This window comes from Lutzomyia longipalpis, chromosome 1 (assembly GCF_024334085.1).
Source record: "Lutzomyia longipalpis isolate SR_M1_2022 chromosome 1, ASM2433408v1".
Taxonomy (NCBI): domain Eukaryota; kingdom Metazoa; phylum Arthropoda; class Insecta; order Diptera; family Psychodidae; genus Lutzomyia; species Lutzomyia longipalpis.
The window spans coordinates 44,561,721-44,582,774 of record NC_074707.1 but is presented as its reverse complement, the minus strand read 5'-3'; the positions used below and the strand labels follow the sequence as shown (position 1 = coordinate 44,582,774).

Below are 21,054 nucleotides of genomic sequence, written 5' to 3'. Positions count from 1 at the left end.
ACTGGCACACTGCAGTTTTACAAAAAAAAAATGATAAAAAATTTTAGGAATAAAAAATTACAAAGCATAAAGGAAGAAAAATCTTGAATTCATCTACGCAACATAATTTTTATTGGTATTTTCAAAAGCATCGAAAGCCTAGGAGGAGAGCGGACTAGCCTAGAACTATGCCACATCCCATGCGGAATTGATTTTTGGAGTGATTGAGGGCACCACTCAGGGCCAAGGTGAAGGGCAGTGGCTCCAATTTTTTCTCCAACACTCCAGCTACGGTACCATGGGTATCCACCATGCCCTTGAACACTAGATTAGCCTTCGGAAGGTCCACCTGGTAGCCAAATGTGGCCACCGAGTCTTGCATCCGGAAGTTCGTTTCTACCTCCACGGCGAGTTGCAGTTGTTCACTTGCCCTTGAGTGGTAGCATAAATGCACGCCTGAAAAGTCCACAGTGCCCGTCCATGTTGTATCCCCACGAATGAGCCGGCCAGCAAGGGAAATCATGGCATTCTCCCCACCAGGAACAGCTGGTCCAAATTGGTAGACAATTTCACTACCCAGAGAGATATTGTCTGTGATTCCCTGGAGATAGTGACCAATTATGATGCCTGAACCATTGACAAGATTGGGATTGGCGGTGATAACAGAGGCAGTAAAGTCATGACCATGGTATTCAGCTGACATTTGGGCTGCACTGACTTGACTATCCTGAATCTGGGCGGCAAACTTCCCTCGAATTCGGTCTGTGAGCTGATGAATGATGTTCGCATTCAGGTTTCCAGCTGGATCAATATCTCCCAGGAGTACTGGGTACATTTCCGTAGGGCTCATTTGTTTGGTACCCACAAAGGTGGCCCCGAAACGGTATCCACTAATGCCCGTCTTTCCGGGATCCCCACTGAGGGTTAATGTGTGGGAGACCTGGAAGTGATTGCTCAATCCCTTGTTGATCATCACTTTGCCACCCTCAAAAGTGGCCGGGAAAACTTCCTTGCACTTCTTGTGGAGGTCCTCAAGGGTGCCCACTTGGCGCGGTGGCCCAAGGATACTTGTCAGGGAGATTCCATGTGAGCCGGTATCGCTCCCTTTTTCCCCAGAACCTTCTTGACTGCCAATCGCCGGTCGCGTGGGTGTGCCATCGGCACAAAAGACTTTCTGGAAAAGGCGGTGAAACATTGCAGCTGCACACGGCGGGTTTTCCTCACTTTTCACGGAAAATAAACACGATTTTTCCACCGCGTTTCGCAACACTTTTTGACAAGTCTCTCTTTTTCTCTCACATTTGTGAGGTTAGGAGAGGAGCAGCATAAAATCTCCCTCTCTTTGTTAGAGGGAGTAAGATCCTACATGCATTCTTGTGTGTTAGAATGAGAGATAAGATAAAATCATAGAGAAAATGTGTCTCTCTCTTTATTTCTCTCCCAACATGGCTCGTGATGGGTATCGTAAAAAAATATAATTCCACGACTGTAAAACAATATTAATTTGTGATAAAACATCATCAGGTCAACCATGTTAGTATCATTCCTCAATATTTTATTCTTTATTTTGTGTTTCCTGTCTCTGGGAACGAGATTTGGGTCAGCAGATTGTGGTTGCAGTGCTGCAAATCGGGAGAAGGCAGCTGAAAAGTATTCCGAGAGAGCCAACACTCCAGAAGCATACCAGTCAGATGATGTGGAGAAGATTCAGGAGAAAATTATCAGGATGACCCCTCGGGAAGTCAATGATGTTGAGAATGACGTGGAAATCTCAATGTCATTGATCCCTGGAGGAGAGTACATTGTTGGGACGAATAAACCCGTTTTCGAAGCTGATGCTGAAGCCCCAGAGAGGACGGTTAAAGTGGATAACTTCTACTTGGATAAATATGAAGTTTCCAATGCAAAGTTTAAGGAATTCGTGGATGCCACAGGGTACATCACGGAAGCAGAAAAGTTTGGCGATAGCTTTGTCTTTGAAGGGTTCTTGAAGGATAGTGTAAAAGAGGAAAACAAGGACTTCCGGGTTGTACGAGCTGAATGGTGGTACAAGATTAAGGGTGCCAGCTGGCAGCATCCAGAGGGGGCAGATAGTGACTTAACTGGACGTGAAAACCACCCAGTTATCCATGTTTCCTGGAGAGATGCTGTGGCTTACTGCAAGTGGCGTCAGAAGAGATTACCCACAGAGGCGGAATGGGAGGTAGCTTGTCGTGGAGGAAAGAAACAGCGACTATTTCCATGGGGAGATAAGGAGACACCTCAGAGTAAGCACTGGATGAATATTTGGCAAGGAGAATTCCCAGATGATAATAAGAAGGAGGATGGATTCTTTGGAACCTGTCCAGTGGATGAGTATCACCAGAACTCGTACAATCTCTATAACATCGTTGGGAATGTTTGGGAGTGGACAGATGATTTGTGGGATAAGAAAGATGAGGAGAGGAAGACAGAGAATCCAAATAGGGTGAAGAAGGGTGGCTCATACCTCTGCCACAAATCCTATTGCTATCGATATCGCTGTGCTGCTCGATCACAGAATACCGAAGACAGCTCAGCTGGGAATCTGGGATTCCGTTGTGCTAAAGATGCCACAAAAGAGTGATTCTGATTATATACACCAGACATGCATTGTTATTGCGCAAAGTACTTAAATTGGGATGATTATTATAAGATTTTTTGTACATTATCTCAATTTATACCATTTTATTCCGAATACATTTTTAATATTGAAAGTTAATTAGTTTTATTGCCATTATTCCTCACAAGATATTTATTTTTTACTTCCCCTGGATAATTTATTCCTTTTCTTATTGTTTCAGAGAGTATAAACTAAAAAATGGGCAGCAAGCAGAATAATGGGCTGTTTATGTGCAATTTATGCCAGAAGTCCTTTGGATGTTCAAAGAATCTGGAAGAACATGTGAATGATCACGAATTGGCAACTAAAAGATCCCTACAGATTCATGATTGTTCAGAATGTGGCAAATCTTTCCGTTCACACGACTCGCTGCTAAATCATGGGAAGCTACATGATGACGGTAAGGTTTACGAATGCAGTGAATGTGAAAAGAAATTCACAAGATCCGAAGAACTTCATATTCATCGTCGAATACACCGCAATGAATCCGTTTTTGAGTGTGTTTTCTGCGATCGGCTCTTTGCTCAATTCAAAAATCTCACAAATCACATGCAGAAGTTGCATCAGAATGAGATTAATCAAGGGAAGTTTTCAGTTTTGCCAGAGAAAAGTGAAACAGAATGTTCTCTGGATACTGAAAATTCTGTTCCGGAAACACCAACTTCCATTGAATACACGAAAAAATATTCCTGTCTCCTCTGTCCGGTGGCATTCATCCAAAAAGGGACGTTGGACATGCACTACCTACGGAAGCACACCTCAGAAAGGGATCTGAACAAATTAGAAAAATTAATTGAAGACAAAAAGCACACAGAAGTGTCTCAAGATCCTGAAAAGCTGACAATACAGATTCAAAGTAGAAAAAAATGTCCTCTTTGTGAAGATTTCTCCGAAAGTACTGAAGATCTGATGTTGCACTTGAGAATTGATCATGATACTGAAAAGGACTTCAAGTGTGGTAGATGTAGTTTGACTTTTTCCACAATCTCCTCCTTGTCTAAGCATATGAAGAATCACACAGCAGAGAAGCACAATTGCACATTCTGTGGTCAACATTTCAGCCTCAATCAAACTCTTCAGAAGCACATGAAGCGACATGTTGGAGCCACAATTCATAATTGCAAAATTTGTGGCATTCCCTATGGGCAAGAACGAGATTTGGAGAGGCACATGAGGATCCATGCTGGAGGGAAGCCCCACAAGTGTGAATACTGCGACAAGAGATTTGCTCAATCGTGCGATAAGATAAAACATTCAAGGATTCATACAGGAGAAAAGCCCTACACTTGTGATATCTGCGGGAAGACATTTGCCCACTTAACGAGTGTAAAGAAACACATGATGGTGCACACGGGTGAAAGACTCTATCAGTGCAACTTCTGCGGAAAGTCCTTTCAGCACAGCAGTAATCTTGTTGTTCATACGAGAACTCACACAGGAGACAGACCCTTCAAGTGCAGCATCTGCGAGAAAGCCTTCTACGCATCTGGGCACTATGCTGATCATATGAAGATCCACACTGGCAAGAAATGCTACAGTTGCAGTGAATGTGGCAAGGAGTTTGTGCATCAGAGTAGTTTCCAGAAGCACAGGAGGATGCATCGTGGAGAACGACCACACAAGTGCACAGTGTGTCAAAAGGGTTTCTCACAGCCAGGGCACTTGAAGGAGCACTTTCGTATTCACACGGGTGAGAAACCCTTCTCCTGCGGCATATGCAAGAGGCAATTCCGAAGGGCTGATGCTCGCAACAACCACTCGAAAACACACATGATTTCTGCGACGGCACCAGCAGAATATGGGAATCTCGAAGAAATCAATAATACCGAGGGGGTAAGCCAATCACAGTGAATAAAGAATTATTCATGGAATGTTCTTTAGCAGTTTTCATTCAAAGGAATTATAGATTTTCCTATTTTTTGTTATTTATTTTTAATACTCTCTTCAAATTAAGTTTGCATCGAAGATACACCTTCTAGCTCTACGCGAGCAGTAACCAATAAAAGCGATTTACCCGAATTAATCTAAAAACGTTGGGAAATGCAAAACAGAAAAAAGCTGGGCTAAAAGTTAGGAAAAAACTTAGGAAAAGCTCAAAGTTATTGCCCTAACAACTCTTTCTTTTATTCCGTTTTCATTTATATGCTTGGAAAATTATTTTCAGATTTTCATAAATACTTTAAGATTACATTCTTCGCCCCGGTCTTCCCTTTGGATATTTTATTCGTCCTTTTACAATAATGTTCTTGATTATTTCGAAATATTCAATTTTACTTCTCCTGACACATTTATTTAGCCTAAAGTTTGGACAAATAAAGATATCTCTACCAAATATTAACTGCCATGGTCCAATATAGCTTTTAGGTAGGAAGAATCACTCAAATTCATATTCTTTTGTATTCTTCATGATACAATAATTTGCAAAATGGACTAAATAACTTGCAGCTGATGGAATATGTATTTTCCCTTCACTCAATTGGTCTTCTTCATCCAATTATCTCAACTGGCGCCTCTTGTATTTGACTGATAAAATAAATTTCAGTAAGTACTTTATTTTAGGGATGGTAAAAGCAAAGATCATTCATTGGGAAAATCGCATGTAATTAATGTGGAGTCTAGACGAACTGCCAAGTCTCAAACATATAGGACCATGCAGCAAAAAAAATGTAACAAAAACATTTTTTTCCCTTCAATTATAATTCACTTATTCATATTTCTTAACCTGGTGCCCCTTTTATACTTCTTTGAGCCACGCATAGAGAGAAACTCAATAGCTAATCCGTCGAGTGTTGAACATTAAGTGCACTTGAGTGAGCACAAAATCATTTGTGGTCCTCTCAACAGTAGTTTTACCTACTTTGTGAAACATATCTCTCTTTACATCTTGTTCTCCATCCCTCCATGCGATGGAACTGATACTGAAGAAGCCGAAAAATTGGCATCGATTGCTTTTGAGATTCTCTACTTCACCTCATTTTTTAACTATCATCATCCTTGGTGGTCGGCTAGTCGGTATATGTTTGATATCTCCACATAATTCCGCTATAATGGAGTAACTATTTGGTTTTATTTGCTTTTTGTTTCCCTTTTTTAGCTTTAAAATCTTTTTGTTAAATATTTTTTCAATTATATTGTGGTTCACTAAAGAATTTCTTTTATAATTTTTTTTTTACAAAATTGAATTTGTACTTCTTTTGTATTTAATATCCATTTTATCCCTTATATATCGCATTAGGATACAATATTTAAGATAAAATAATTCCCATTTCAAAATATTATTTAGAGGATTTGACTTTACTTCAATCTTTAATCACATAAAAAGGAAAATGCTTCTCAACTTTCTTCTGATTTTGACGCGAAAATAAATTCTTCTTTTGACTGTCTCTCAGGGGAAATCCCAAAGATTACGGGACATGTCACAAATTCAGAGATTAACCCATTAGTGGGTGAAACCAAGAAAATAAAACGCACCTTACGGGATCCATGCGAGAAAATACACCACCGAAAAAAAGGCAAAAAAAAAAAGAAATCCATTCAGCAAAAAATGTCTTCTTCGAATCCCTTTATACCAAAGTGTAATGTTTATTTTTTGGCAGACTAGCTCCACACACCAGATAAATATTTATCATGCTTAAAAAGGTGGGTAAGGATGGCAATGAGGAGGAATGAGAGTGTACATAATATAGGGGGTAGAAAAAAACGAAGACAATATATGCACTCGAATGACTATATCCCATGGATAAAAGGTGTTTCGAGCGACGGATTAAGTGTCGGCACTTATGTGTGAAATCTGCTACAAAATCATCCCATTGTGTCCCCCTATTGTCCAACAGTGATGATCATATGGTTTAAGAAGATCAAGTACTATGAACATTTAGAGCCGAAATAGAGGCTCATTCTCTTCTTCCTTGTTTATGCTGCAAATGCAACCGTGTTAAAGACTTTGATTTTATACACGAAATATACATAACATTTCATTCTGTTAGATGTGGGCGCACATCTTTGAAAGAAGATTAAATCAATTTAAAGGACATACGGTATGAATAGAATTTTGGATAGCGCATTGTCAATGATCGGTAAACATCTTAAGATTGAGAGATTGTAGCTTTTGTAAAAAAATCCGATGACATGATGCGAAAAGCTTCTGAAAATCAACATTATTTACATGATTTAGGTGATTTAGAATAGATATTTAGGGTTCAAAATCGGAACGAATATAATTTTCCTCCTTTCCATTTTAGAAATTACAATTAGCTTGTGAAGGAGGAAGAAAAACTTCAAAAAAAATTAAAGATTCAATATCCCTATTTGGTTTTATTCTGAAGTCAATTTTAAGATTTTAAAGGAAATTAAGACTTCAAGATCTTGCAAACTTAACTTTAAAATACTGTCAATTAAGATTTTTTCTGATTTTCTTGTTCTGATTAATAGAATCGAGCTATCGTTAAAATGAACGAAAAAAAAGTTCCGATTTTAGCCAAACAACTAAAAACAACAACTACCATACTTTGCTAAAATAATAAATTTACTATTAAAGGAGAAATTGAGTGAATGGAATAAAGATTTATCATTATATTTCAAAATGATTCCCTTGGGAGTCCTTAATTTTTCCATCGTTTAATATTTAACACCGTCAATTTAAGGCCACACGGTAAACCACTCGACGCACATTTTACGCAAAAACCACTCTGCTATATACCTCCATTTCTCTGGGGTTGATGATGAAAAATTTATTAGACCCATTACACACATTTAACTTTTTCTGCGCACTTTGCGTGCGATGTTAGCGTTCTTTGTTGCGCGCGGGGGGTGGGTGGGAGGTATGTATGTGATATTTATTGCTAAAACGATTTTGCGTGTAATTAGAGGAAATAACGAGAATATTTTATTTCTCTCTTCTATCTTTCTCTTACCCATCTTATACATTATTGTGTGTGTGGGGGAGGAGGGTGGGTGCAGAGCAATAAGGGTGCTTCTATGTTGTGTTTGAGAAGATAGAGTAAGGTACTAAAATAACATTGTTTCCATTTTCATCCTTTATGGTTTTGTATTATATTATGTCGTGTTGATGGTCTGATGAATTAGCAAAGAGTGAAAAGAGAGAAGCAAGAGTTTTCCCATTTCCCACCACATTTATCGCCTAAACATTTGTTGGGATATTTTAACTTGACTTCTTCTCTTTCTTGCCATCATCATCCCCCTTCGGTTGAGTGTTTTAGCAAGCAGTGCTACCTTTTTGGATTTCATCACTCTGTCTGTACAATTCTTGAATTTCTTGCATTTCGCATCTCTTCTAACGCGTAGGGGATGATTGTGTGGGGCATGAGATAGGGATATAGCATGTTAAGGGTCTCGTTTACGGAATAACTGCACGACGACGAAAAGTTGGGGTTCGAGAAAATGATGATGGTGAAAAAGGGCTCTAACGTGGGGTGGAAAATATATCACTCCTCTTTTCAACTCCTATTGGCCGCAATCCGTGCTCCGCCCTTTTGTTTGCTCGTGTGAATGCGTACCCCGGGTATGTTCCTCAACTCTTGCACAACCACGCACACATTTCAACCCCGGGGGTTGCTTTTACTCTCCCTTTGGCGCACACGGTTATTCGGTGCCGTATCGTCATCATCGTCATAGTTGCTTCGTCTGCACCCGGCTTTACTTGGAGAAATGGTCGTTGTTCTCCTCAAATACCCAACTCTCGGATTTGCATCCAGATACTGAGAGGACCTATCACTTTAGGTGGTGTTGTTTGATTTTAATTAGTTTCTCATATAAAATATTTCTAATCCGAAAGAAAAGTGGTGAAAGTGTTTATCTGAAGAAGATATAGTACAACTGTTAAACGCCTACACACATGAACAAAGACCTCAACCAAAGAGCTAATTAATTTGAACTTTCGGTTTTTTTTAAAATCCCAAATGTGTTAAACAAATTAGGTGAAAATCAAAAGATAAATTCGTTAAATTAAGTGTTTTTGGTGAAAATAAATTGTGCAAGATGTCCCTGGAACTTCTGGCAAGTAGAAGCAATTAATTGTAATTTAAACTTTGACATTTTACCTGTGTTCCTGTGAGGGTGTGAGGCGTTTAAAGTGAAAAAGGGAGAAAAAGCCCTTAATTAAAAAAAAAAAAAAAAATAGAAACTCAAGGCGAAAGGACAAGAGAAAAGAGACGGAACCATGTCGCAAGATACAGATGTGGATATCAGTGTTGTATCTAGTCCGGAAGTTAGTCCGCATCGGGAAGAATCACCGTCGCTACGGACATCGTGTGAGAATAGTAAGAATGATCGACAGTCACAGCATACAATCATAAATACCTATCAGGATGGTATGGAAAGTCATCTTGGGTCACCACATCATTCACCCACCGATCAGAGAAAAGTTTCTGGGGCAGGCTACACGAGTTTCTCAATATCCAGCATCTTGAGTCGCAATGATCCCAAGAAAGGACCCATCACACCACTTTCAGCTGTACCAACGGCACAAGGAATTTCGGGGCATCACGATGCATCAATGCTTTCAAGGTGAGATGTTCAAAAGTTTCACATTTTTTAAAATAATTTTCAAAAATAAAAAGGGCTCAATATTATGTTCTTTGAAAATTAAGATAGCATTTTTTTTTAAATACTGAATGTAAAATTGTTTTTAGCCCAAAATATGGCTTCATTTCATTTCAATTCATTTTTTTAAAATAAATTTTGGATGATTTTGAAAGTTAATAAATTTATTTCCTCAAATCAGAAGTAAGACAACATGAAAAAATAATTAATTGATCTATTATCACATTATTTTATCTAATATACCTGCAGAATTAACAAAAGATAGTTCTATGACTCATCTAATGTTGTTTTGTCTATTTCAAAATATTCTGTGTACATTATGCCGTTAAATTATTTTAATTGATTTTTTAGCTTCTCATGAATATTCAAATTGCAATAAAATGTTATCATCATCGTTTCAAATAGGCATTTTAATTAGCCAGGTATATTCATTCTATATAGTAGTGCGTCGTTTAAAATATTTGATAGAGATAATTTCATTAGCATTATTATGCGTTATGTATTTGGGATAATTTGCATTTTATGACAAAATAGGAGTAGAGAACACCACGCTTCAGATTCCATTTGAGTTATTTTCTCATTTGCCAAACGACAGCAAACTATACACCCTCAATGGGCAATTTACTGCTCATTATACCTGAATTCCCATGTTCTGTGGTAATAATTTTAATTGAAAAAGACCAAATGTCTAAGAGTAGCAATTAATTTATTAAAATTTCGCATCGTCCCCTCGTTGCCATATTGTCTCGTGCGAGGGAAGAATTTTTGTCTAGAATGGGAACGCCACAGTAGCGCGGGAGCATTGTACTATTCGTACCTTTTTTTTCCTCACAATATCGCTTCGCTTTTCTAATACGACTCAACAACATCTAACAAATTATATGGTTTCCACATATGATGCTCGATTATTTTTATTCATGAGCTTCAGGTCGTGTGCCACACCGATTAGATTATCAGATAAGATTCGCTACTTTGTGGCTTATTACACGGAAAAAAATGAATAGCCAAGGTAGACACAAAAAATATGTCTCCCAGCTATTTGGCGTTAGAATATAATAATGTCCAGGGTAGAAATGGATTATGTCTCTCCCAGGCATTTGAAATTTCTAGCTCAGAAATTTTAGAGAAAAATCAAAACATTCAAAAATTAGGTTATGTGATGGTGTTGTTGACTTTCTCTGAAGAAGTGCAATTTTCCTGTGGACCCATTTACAATAACATCTCATGATTTGTCGGAAAATCTCACAGTTTTCTCGGTGACTTATGAAAATGACCATGTTTATGTGTGTATTGGGAAAAAAATGACAAAATTTGTGAGGCAGTTGAAATTCTTTTGTAGCCGAGACTGGAACTATAAGTGGCTCGAGTACAAATTATGCGTGGCAGAGACATATAAGAATTTCTGGCTTGGATATATGTCAATTTCTGTACCGTACAACTTTTTTTTTTCCGTGTAATATTTGACTGTGGAGTTAAACACAATTTCCTGTTTGTCACTGTCATAAGCAAAATGCTTTTGGGGTGAAACCATTAGAATGCTCTTAAATTAATTTTGGTGAATTATAAAAGAATGAGGAGTATGGAAGAATTAGGGGTGAAATTGAGTGGAGAATTTTTTATATGTTAACAACTTTTTTGTGCACTTTTGTGGTTGCTTGCGATGGTTAAGTAATACTGATTTATCATTAATAACTAACTAAAAGACGTTTAAACGTTAAGTACTGATAATACGTTATTTAAAATTTCTTAAAATTAAAATGATACAGTGGATGTCCCATACAAAGAACTATGTCTTTTCCATTATTTTTAATCCATTGAAAACTGACTGAATCAACGATTTTTCCCATCATTACCTTTTTTGCAAATCTTAAATTTCAACTAAAAAGCAAATCAACAGAGTAAGCCATAATGTAACACCCTGTAGAGCAAAGTTAGGAGAATCGAAACAGGGAACAGGGTGGTAAATGATTCTTAATCAATTGAAATTAATTTTTAAGCACAGTGCAGGTATCTTGTATTAAAATTTGAGTTATTATATTATAAAAATTCTAGATATGGTAGAATTTTCAGAAATTCTCTGTGTTCTTAAAGGAAAATGGATTATTTCAAGTTTTTCTTAATCCCATTTTAAGCATAAATTCCAAAAATTAATTAATCAAACCAATTCAATTTGGATTAAAATTTTTGGAAAAACAACTTTTCCCCCGGTCAGCGTCAGAAAATCTGCCAGAGTTTTCGGCACAAATCAGTGCCTTCCTCTGGGGCTAGACTGAGTTCCGATTTGGAAAAGTTAATTTTCCAAAAAATTCAATTCACACTTACTTACGTCGGCTTCAAAAACAAGTTCAGTCGTGCTCTCGTGGTAGGACCGTCGTCAAAATGACTTCTCCGCGGTAAAACGGCTTCAGAATGAAGTATTTTGCCTTCGCAGTGGGACAATTAGTACTATTGGAAAGGTAGGATACTAATTGTCCCACTGCGAAGGCAAAATTCCTCATTCTGAAGCCGTTTTACCGCGGAGAAGTCATTTTGACGACGGTCCTACCACGAGAGCACGACTGTTTTTGAATTATTTTAATTAATTTATATCAAGTGTTTAGTCTGGTCAAGTATAGGTATTGATGAGTTAATGAATAATGAAATTTTTATGTATTGTTTTACACCCATAATCCATACAAACATGAACATTGATTGCTATAGGTATAAGGATTGTTTTACAAACATATTTTTTCCTAGTTTGACTCATACACTACACATATATTGGATTTCAATCTCACTAAAGGTTGAGCGTGGAACATTGTTGCTAGAGTGAAGTAGAAACCTATTCAAGTGGAATTATTTTAAATTATCTCACTTTTAATTTTTCCCTTCTTCACCCTCCTGGTTCAGGCATTTGTACACACATGTGGTGCTCCAGACAATGAAGTGTATAGAATATCATGTTAAGCTTATATGTAGGATATATAATGTATGTGTAAGGTTAACAGTAAGGTATGAGCGGATTAACGGGGATTAACGGGACAACGATCGCCAACCTTGTCGGGACAGTCAGTGTTGTGATGGCAGTGACTGCGACAGGAGGTGTGTCGACACGTCCCTGCCGCTTGAGTGTGAGAGTGATCTTACATTTCAGAAGTGGGATGCGGCTCTGCCACGGAAGGAAATGGAAGGACATAAAAGATGATAGGTGATACAGACGTAAAGGCAAAGGTAGGACGATTCGGAAAGAAAAGGCGCGGAATGTACAAAATAGCAACAAAGGGCGGAAAGTCGAAAGAGCGGGAAGCGGTAAAATGTTAAATAAAAAAATTTTTTCTCTCTATTATTTGGAAATTGTGCAGGGTTATTAAGAATAGAAGCAAGATTTTGTGTCTAAAGAAAAAGAATGCGAGCAAAGTTAATAGGGAAATTAAATGAATAATCATCTTGGGAATGTATGTAAAGTGAAGAATGCTGCGAGTGGTGGTATCGGGAAACGGGAATTGCGCGAATGCACTCGGGTGGGTTCGACATCGGTCGATACCACACAGAGTGTCGAATGTCAATTGGGTTTCGTTGTTGTCATTGTGAAATAAACGAAAAAAAAAACAAAACAAAGCGCGAGTTGTTTTTAATAATAGCAGTAAAAGCCAGTGTCAAAAGGAAAATAAAAGAAAAGTTAGCAAATAGAGCGGAAAAGAAGTCAGAATGGATGAAAGAGAAATCGATTGGGAAGAAGGAGAGCTCCGGGAATAAAAAAAAAAAACCAAGGGGAGGAGACGAACAGGGAGAATTTGTTGAAATATTACGAGCAAAAGATCCGCGAATTCGAAAAAGAGAATGAAGCGCTCAAACGGGGTACATTTTGATCAAGTTTAAGGGAAATGAGAACATTCCGACTTGCTGGAGGGGAAATTAAAGATTTGATCCCGGCGTTCCGATCTGGGGAAGGTGAGACAACCACAGAGGAGTGGATTGAGAATCTAAAATCCACGCGGGAGATTTACGAATGGACCAATCAACAAGTTCCGCTGAATGCGAAAGGGAGAAAAGAACGATGCACGGCCTGAACAAGAGAGCCAGGATGGGAATCAGGTGCAGAAAGTATCTTACTACAATTGAGGGAAAGTTGTCAAATAGCCGGAGAATACCATGAAAGGGAAGACAAACAGCGAGATATCAAGGCAAAAATCACCTGCTTCAAATGCAACGAGAAAGGTCACATAGCAAGATTCTGTGGCAAAAAGGAGAAAGACTCAAAGATGATCCATAAGGGCAACATGAGAATAATTGAAGTTGAGAAAAAGGAAAATCCGAACTACAAGGAGATGAAAGTTAACGAGGAAAAGCTCTGGGCTTACATTGATCAAGGGAGTGATTGCACCACAATCAGGAAATCCGTTGCAGAAGCTCTGGGGGTAGAGATTAAATCGAGAACGACAATACTGAGAGGATTTGCAGGACAATGCCAGACCGTGGGGCAAACGGAAGTATGGGTCAGATTGACGAGGTGCGAAGGCAAACAATCGTCTATGTCGTACCAGATGAAGCTCAAGACATTCCAATGATTGTCGGCCTGGATATTCTGGGAAAGGAAGATATACAAATCGTCAGACAAGGGAAAACGATGCAGATAGAGGATGTCCGAAAGGATGCAAACGAGAAAACAATTTGAATTGAAGCGAGGGGGAATATTTAGTGTTTAACTCAGGAAAGTGGGTGAACGAACATAACAAGGGAGTGTATCAGAGGTTCTATAGGGTGAGTACAAAACTGATATGTTGACACAGGTGGTTGATAAAGCAGAGTTTTTGTAAAGAATCTGAAAGTAAGTTCATTATCTGAGAATTGTAGGGAAGTCTTGGAATGGGGAAAGTAAATTTATCTCTTCGCATAGGGCCGTTAAAAGTTTGAGTCAAGTGAAGAAGGGAGAGTAATAAAAAAATATCGAGTTGAATGAAGAAGGGAAGAATAGAGAAAACTTCATGCTGAAACACCCTTGATTGAGTCCGAGATGTGTCCATAAAGAAGTTGAAGTCAATAGAGAAATGCAAGCGAGGAAAAAAAAATTTGGAATTAGGTGAAGTAGAGGTTGCAAGAAAGCTTCACGCTGGAACACCCTTGGTTAAGTTCAAGACGTGTCCAGAAGAAGTAAATAGCAATGAAGAGAGAAGAAAGAGAAAATGAGAGCTGATTGAAGTAGAGATTGCGAGAAAGCTTCATGCTGGAACACCCTTGGTTAAGTTCAAGACGTGTCCAGAAGAAGTAGAAGGCAATGAAGAGAGAAGCAAGAGAAGATGAGAGTTGGTCGAAGTAGAGATTGCGAGGAAGCTTCATGCTGGAACACCCTTGGTTAAGTTCAAGACGTGTCCAGTAGAAGTAGAAGGCAACGAAGAGAGAAGATTGAGAGTTGGTTGAAGCAGAGCCTGATGAGCGTCAATCTGTAACACCCTTGGTTAAGTTCAAGATGTGTGCAGAAGAAGTCGAAGCCAATAAAGAGAGAACAAGGAAGATTGAGAGTTAGTTGAAGTAGAATATGTGAATGAGCGCCACTCTGGTACACCCTTGGTTAAGTTCAAGACGTGTCCAGAATAAGTCGAAGCCAATGAAGAGGGAAGTAAGAGAAAATTGAGAGTTAGTTGAAGCAAAATCTATGAATGAGCGTCATAGCATCTGATGTCAGGAGTGGCCGAGGGGTTGAAAAACGGTATTGGAACAGGAACCAATAAACGGATTAGAAGTGTACTCAGTGTTAGAGAAAGAGTAGTGAAAGAAAGGAAATTTTGTAATGTCCTGTAGGAAAGAAATAAAAAGTTAGGTAGAATTGTAGGATGCAGGAACAACGACGATCAGATAGAGACAGAACAATTATTAAGGAGACAGGTTGAATTGAAGATCCGGTTTACGGCGAATAATGAGAGTTAGAGCACAGTTCAAAAGATGGCAACAAGAGGGGTACAAGAATACATGAGAATGGAGGAAGATAAGACGAGCAGGGAAAGATCTAAGGGAGTTAGGAATAGTACGAAGCAAGAGAAGTTCTGGGAGGCAATTAGAACGAATGTAGAAGCGAGAAGATAATATGACGAATGACGTCAAGGTCGCTGAGGGCAGCTCCCGAAGTCAGGAGTGGCCGAATGTAAGGTTAACAGTAAGGTATGAGCGGATTAACGGGGATTAACGGGACAACGATCGCCAACCTTGTCGGGACAGTCAGTGTTGTGATGGCAGTGACTGCGACAGGAGGTGTGTCGACACGTCCCTGCCGCTTGAGTGTGAGAGTGATCTTACATATGTTACTGCAAAACAAATTACGGTGGTACATCTAAAAACAGAAGGACGCAACTGCATAAAAATCAAAGAGGAGATATAAAATGTGTGCTGTGCTATAAAATTAATTGCGGGATAATTTGAAAACTAATCCATGCGATGTATATTATTGACGATGATGGCACATGCTCGATCTCTGACTGAAGTAATCACAGTGTGTTAACTTGGGGGATTTCCTAATCATCGGCTTTAGTTTGGTGTTTGAAATTCAATACTATAAATTGCATGGGTAGAAGGTAAAAGTGCCTCTGACTTTGATGGTGTACATAATGACAAACATAACACATTATATAGAGGTGCCTAAAGCATTATCTTTATCGGGCAATTCGTCCATGCCATATTAATCAATGGGTGACCTGCTGAAGAGGATTTATTTTCTCATTAATATTTTATTTGAGCCCGTATGAGCACAAAAGGAGGAATAATTGATTAGCTCGCATACATAAGATGTGCTGTAGGAGACTTATCGCGGAAATGAGATGGAAAGAATTGTATCCTATTGGATGTATTTGAAGGATCAAGGGACTCCCGAGGAAGGGATTATCGATTTGGATTTTTATTTTTATTCTTTGTCTAAATGCCGACCAACCACATCAACAAGGGACACCACCAGGAGTGATTATTGTGTTTTCTATTCATCTATACACAACTTTTCTATCATCCTTCCATGCGGAGGATAGCATCAGCCGCATTGTTGATACCCCAAAGATTCCGCACAGCAGGAGAAGATGAATCCATTAAGTAAACGAAAGCATGAAATCTGATTCGTATTGCCTTTTATAGTTTGTTCTCATTCGCTTTTCCCAGTGTCTCAATTCATCCCCATTTTCTACTTTCATTCATCTTTTGAACACGCATACAGTATTTAATCCAGAATTATCCTTGTCTATATACTTTTTTTTGTAAAGGTTCACATGAGTGAGAAATCAAGAGCACTTCAGAAAGGACATTATGTACTATATACACATTCACAAAAAAAACGTTAAATAGGAAAACTCGAAAATAGAACATCAATGAATGGAAGGGATCTCTAACGCAACTAATTTTGTGATTGCAGTCAAAAACGCGTGTTTTAGGACATTCGAAATCTCCCTTTAATCATGTACCAAATTTATTTTTGACGCCTCGGACGGTTTTCAATTTACCACGCTGAAAACACTTTCAAAGAGATCTTAATCTGTCTCCATTTTGCAATGATTTTTTTTTCAAATTAATGATCTCTATTAGGTGATTGCGACTGTTTTATGTTTTGTAGATTTTACTCAAAGATTCTTCCTGTTTCTACCAAAGATTGTAAAAAAAATCTTTTAGAAAACATAAAAAATAAGTTTTCATTATCTAAGTTAGTAAGTAAAAGACGTATTTATTACAAATGCAATTTTTTCAAACTTCGTTTAAAACTAAAACAAAAAAAAACTTTTCCCAGTCAGGTAACATTAATATATAATACGTACATACATAGGTAATTTCCCAAGCGGCAAAAGTTACTAAAGATTTATCCCATAAACTAACAAAACCATTTAATTACGTATCATCTTATACAAAATTGTGCTAAAGAAAACTGCGAGGGTAAGAAAGGGATGTATTTAATACTTTATTAGGCGGATATTGAAAAGTTTCGTCGTGTTTTAACACAGAGTATTCACTGGTACTTACAAAATTAATCATTTATCTCCCGAGGGTAACTTGGCAGTTATTTAAAGATTTATAACGTTACCGTGTTTCACAAGTTCTTAAGAGGAGTAATATTCAAAAGGGTTCTTTGAACACATCCTCCAGGTGGAAATTCCCTCTTTTGTGAAGATTTCCTTCCAAGAATGAAAGATTTACAGCTCAATATGGGATAAGATATAACATTTCCCCATTAAAAGTTTCCTCCTTCCACCCATCTATATCTTGTGGATATCAAATGCGTATTGTGAAAAGAATATGCGGAAAATTGGGTAATATATTGAAAGATAAATTGAGTGTTTTATTGAATAAATAATATTAAATTTCAAAGATTTTTTTTTCGATTAGCTAACTTATTTATTTTTGATTTCTTAATCACTGAAAATTTTTATTAAAACTGCTAATCCTTAACAAAAACTACGACTTGCTCACGGCTACCGATTAATTGATTCCGCTCGGTAGTCGTGGTAGTAAAGTGGTAAAAGAGTTGTCTCGACTGTTCTTTATTTTAAAAAAAGCTTGGTGAAAATGAGAAAAGAACAAAACGTTGGACGCAATTCTGTAAAACATAATTTTTATCCTTGTTCAAAGCCACCACGCAATGAATTGGTCAATCATTGTCGCCTCAAGTCATGCGAATTGCCGTAAAATTCTCCTGATACGTGCAAAAAAATTCATTCATTTCTCTTTCCAATTCCAGATTAGGTTTCATATCACAGTGGGGTGCTCTAGCGGGGAGGTATGCCGCCCTATGCCCACCTGGATGGCCATGGTCGGCACATCGGATATCATTTCATAGTCCCAATGGTGAGTTTTCAGAATTTTCTCTTAAACTTCTACTACACTCAACAATGAAACCTTGAATATTAAATGGTAGGTACTTCGCACTCTATTTGTGTGGGGTAGTCAGTTATTTTCTCTATACTATTTGTATCCAACTTGAAGTAGTGTAGTGGAAAATATTGTCTTAAAGAAATATTTCCAATAATCTTGTTTTATGTAATCGCTCGCAATGAATAGTTCAGTGAGCTTGAAAATACAACATACAACGTGCATTTGGCTCTCATTTCGCCTTGAGATATAGAAGTTTTGCTATATACATTGAACACCTCTTTGGTAAATCGATAAATGAAGGTATTAGAAACCCTAGAACTTCTCAAATCAATAGTGGAAACCTTAAGAATTAAAAGTGCACTAAAATTGGGACAACATGACGGAATGTTCTTGTTTTTCAATTGCTGTATTAAACTACTTATTGGTTTAGAAGTGTTAAGTGCCCAATAAATATTTTGACCTTTCAAAAGAAAGAATTTCCTTAATTTGTAACGCATTTTCGGGTACCTAGAACTTTGGTATTAGATTTTTTAATAAGAATAAATATTTTAAATCCTCAATTCATATTTTCTTCTTTTTGTCTTATAAAATATATGCTCATTTTACTTGCATACATAGCACAAAAAATTATTCGTATTGTATGAAATATTTTATTTTAAGGGATGCAAACTGTAATTTTCCCCACCCTCCATCATTGCAAAAAAAAATCCCATTTCTCTCTAATTGCAAAATAATCCAAAGAGTGTTTTTGCTAAAAGGGGATAACTTTGCAGATAGCTCCTCAACAAATACAACGGAAAACCCATCACCGACGCTGAGTCCTCAACCACAGCAGGAAAACAAATCGCCATCGGCTGGGGTATCTCATGCCACATATCCGGCGGGTGCGGGATCAGATGACGAGCACCAAGAGATAATTGAGGACGACGGCTCGGATACGCCGGATCGAACATTGGATAATGCATCACCACACCCAAATAATAATGGTCCAATTCAGGCGAAACGGAAAAAGAAAACTCGAACAGTTTTCTCGAGAGCGCAAGTGTTTCAACTAGAATCAACATTTGATATAAAAAGGTTGGTATACATAATATTGTCTTTTTCTCTCACTCTATCAACTTTTATTATTGCAAAAATCATTCACTACCAGACTCTACATTAGATTTGTCTCCTTGAACATTTTATGATTTTTTTTGTGGAGCAATAGGGGGGCAGGAGGGGCTTAAAATACAAATTGATTTCCCCTAAAACATCACAAAATGTCTTTTCTCACAAGGTACCTGAGTTCATCGGAACGAGCTGGTTTGGCGGCATCACTGCGATTGACCGAGACTCAAGTGAAGATATGGTTTCAAAATCGACGGAACAAATGGAAGCGTCAATTGGCTGCTGAACTGGAGGCCGCAAATATGGCAAACATGGCACATGCGGCCCAGAGACTTGTTCGCGTTCCTGTCCTCTACCACGAGAGTGCTGGCGCGCCTGGCACAGGATTCGCCCCGCCACCGCCTCATTCGCACGCGACTCCCCTTTACTATTCAACGAGGAGTGGCACGTCGCCACGACCGCCATTATCATCCCTCGTTTAGATCGCATTGAGAATGACGACAGAACATCCCCAAAGTGATGTTTGATACGAAATTGCAATCTCCTTGGCATTGGGATCCACCACAGAACCCCTCTCTACACAAATGCATAATCAAAAGAATTGAATCAAGAAGGGGGTTGCGGGGGAGGGGGAGCACAAAGCACGAAGTAGAACCCGGAAAAAGCGAGTCATCGACTGAAGCTCACATGAGATTGGCACTAAAAGCCCATATAAATCGCATTTACTAAACTCTATATATAAAATTTACTAACAAGTTGAGTGTGATTGTGGTGTTTGAAATATTTGAAAATGGGAGAAAGAGGAGGAAGGTAGATGCGAAAACTATTTACGATATAAATCCGCGTGTTAATAGAAAGAGCGGAAAAACAAAAATTTCATTACAACATGCAAAATATTATGCAAAATGAAATAAAAATGGAGAAAAAAACGAGCAAAACATATTTTTCATCAAAAAATAAATTGATTTTCAAGGCAATTTATTTTCAAAATCATGTGATATGTAGTTAGGGATGATTTTTATTATGATTTTAGACTTCAAAATAGGTTTTTAAAAAAACTCGAAGTGTGTGTAAATATATTCTCCAAAGAATCACCCCTAACTAATAAAACATTTTTGAAAATAAAAGCAAAATTTTAATTATTTAATTTTTTTAAAGAAGGATTTTTACATTACACAAGTAATTTATTTAGTGCGTTAATTGCGTATTATGTAAAGATCCTAATTCCACTTAATGCTTTTCTTTTTTAACTTAATCCTTCCTCTAAATATATTCCAAAATTGTTTAAAAAAAAAAGCTTAATTATTTTTTCTTCTCATAAAAGTATGACAAAATGTGATTTTATTTTTATTAAAATGCCTATATTTTTTTTCAATTATAAACATTATGTGTAAGTAAATTTGTATAAAGCCCGACTTCTTTTAATTAATTAAAAAAAATCTTACGTTATAAAAAAAACAAATAAATGAATAATATAAACTTGTATTAAATGAAAAAAAAATCTTCAGGGGACTGTAATATTGTCACATGTATTTAAAGAAGATAAAAGAAAATATTCATTAGTCAAATGTAATTTTTGTTATATAAAAATATTGTATATTTTAAATGTAGGAATTTTTTGATGATAAATCGTGCATTTCTTTGGGGGATGGTGTACATCGTCGGAGTAATTTCTTTTCACAGCAAAAGGGTGTTATATTCATGAAAAAAAACCATCAATGGCTTCACATTTCCCTTAAGGATTACACAGAGTAACAACAACTTTGGCCAAAAGTTTTCTTGAGACTCGCACGAATAGAAGAAGTAGGATGATTGCGTATTGGTGAAAGTGAAGAAAAATCAGTATTTGTATCACCTTTCTATCCACCCTCTTTTTTATGTGCCTCCTTCTTTAAATTTATTCATTGTGTAATCCCCCCAGAAAAAAAAGAGAAGCACATAATACGACCATC

The 21,054-nt window shown here is 37.5% G+C and overlaps 4 protein-coding genes across 5 annotated transcripts; 3 read left to right on the top strand and 1 right to left on the bottom strand.

The window, feature by feature from the left end:
* Positions 1-88: 88 nt before the first annotated feature.
* Positions 89-1,284, bottom strand: LOC129787620 (mitochondrial import receptor subunit TOM40 homolog 1-like). Its single transcript, XM_055823342.1, has one exon. The coding sequence runs from the start codon at positions 1,172-1,174 to the stop codon at positions 155-157; it is 1,020 nt and encodes a 339-aa protein (XP_055679317.1). The 5' UTR covers positions 1,175-1,284; the 3' UTR covers positions 89-154.
* Positions 1,285-1,404: 120 nt separating this feature from the next.
* LOC129787568 (gastrula zinc finger protein XlCGF57.1-like) lies at positions 1,405-4,495 on the top strand. The gene is made up of 2 exons (XM_055823281.1): positions 1,405-1,512; positions 2,802-4,495. Exon 2 carries the CDS (start codon positions 2,819-2,821, stop codon positions 4,469-4,471), a length of 1,653 nt encoding a protein of 550 aa, XP_055679256.1. The 5' UTR covers positions 1,405-1,512; positions 2,802-2,818; the 3' UTR covers positions 4,472-4,495.
* On the top strand, positions 1,506-2,714 carry LOC129787613 (formylglycine-generating enzyme). The gene has a single exon (XM_055823336.1). It carries the CDS (start codon positions 1,511-1,513, stop codon positions 2,582-2,584), a length of 1,074 nt encoding a protein of 357 aa, XP_055679311.1. The 5' UTR covers positions 1,506-1,510; the 3' UTR covers positions 2,585-2,714.
* A 3,668-nt stretch (positions 4,496-8,163) lies between the features above and the next one.
* LOC129787612 (homeobox protein Hmx) lies at positions 8,164-20,731 on the top strand. Of its 2 annotated transcripts, none has more exons than XM_055823335.1 (4): positions 8,164-9,145; positions 17,862-17,968; positions 18,769-19,072; positions 19,272-20,731. In XM_055823335.1, the coding sequence occupies exons 1-4, from the start codon at positions 8,799-8,801 to the stop codon at positions 19,582-19,584; spliced, it is 1,071 nt and encodes a 356-aa protein (XP_055679310.1). In that variant the 5' UTR covers positions 8,164-8,798; the 3' UTR covers positions 19,585-20,731. The 2 variants fall into 2 exon arrangements, with proteins under 2 accessions (XP_055679310.1, XP_055679309.1); XM_055823334.1 differs by having other exon boundaries at positions 18,754-19,072.
* Positions 20,732-21,054: the final 323 nt, after the last annotated feature.

Bases quoted from the DNA above. Each gene is read 5' to 3' on its own strand.
- LOC129787612 (XM_055823334.1), top strand. From the start codon at position 8,799: ATGTCGCAAGATACAGATGTGGATATCAGTGTTGTATCTAGTCCGGAA. The intron at 17,969-18,753 runs GTGAGTTTTCAG...TTTTGCTAAAAG, and splicing joins ATCATTTCATAGTCCCAATG to GGGATAACTTTGCAGATAGC. The intron at 19,073-19,271 runs GTTGGTATACAT...TTTTCTCACAAG, and splicing joins TCAACATTTGATATAAAAAG to GTACCTGAGTTCATCGGAAC.
- LOC129787568 (XM_055823281.1), top strand. From the start codon at position 2,819: ATGGGCAGCAAGCAGAATAATGGGCTGTTTATGTGCAATTTATGCCAG.
- LOC129787620 (XM_055823342.1), bottom strand. From the start codon at position 1,174: ATGTTTCACCGCCTTTTCCAGAAAGTCTTTTGTGCCGATGGCACACCC.
- LOC129787613 (XM_055823336.1), top strand. From the start codon at position 1,511: ATGTTAGTATCATTCCTCAATATTTTATTCTTTATTTTGTGTTTCCTG.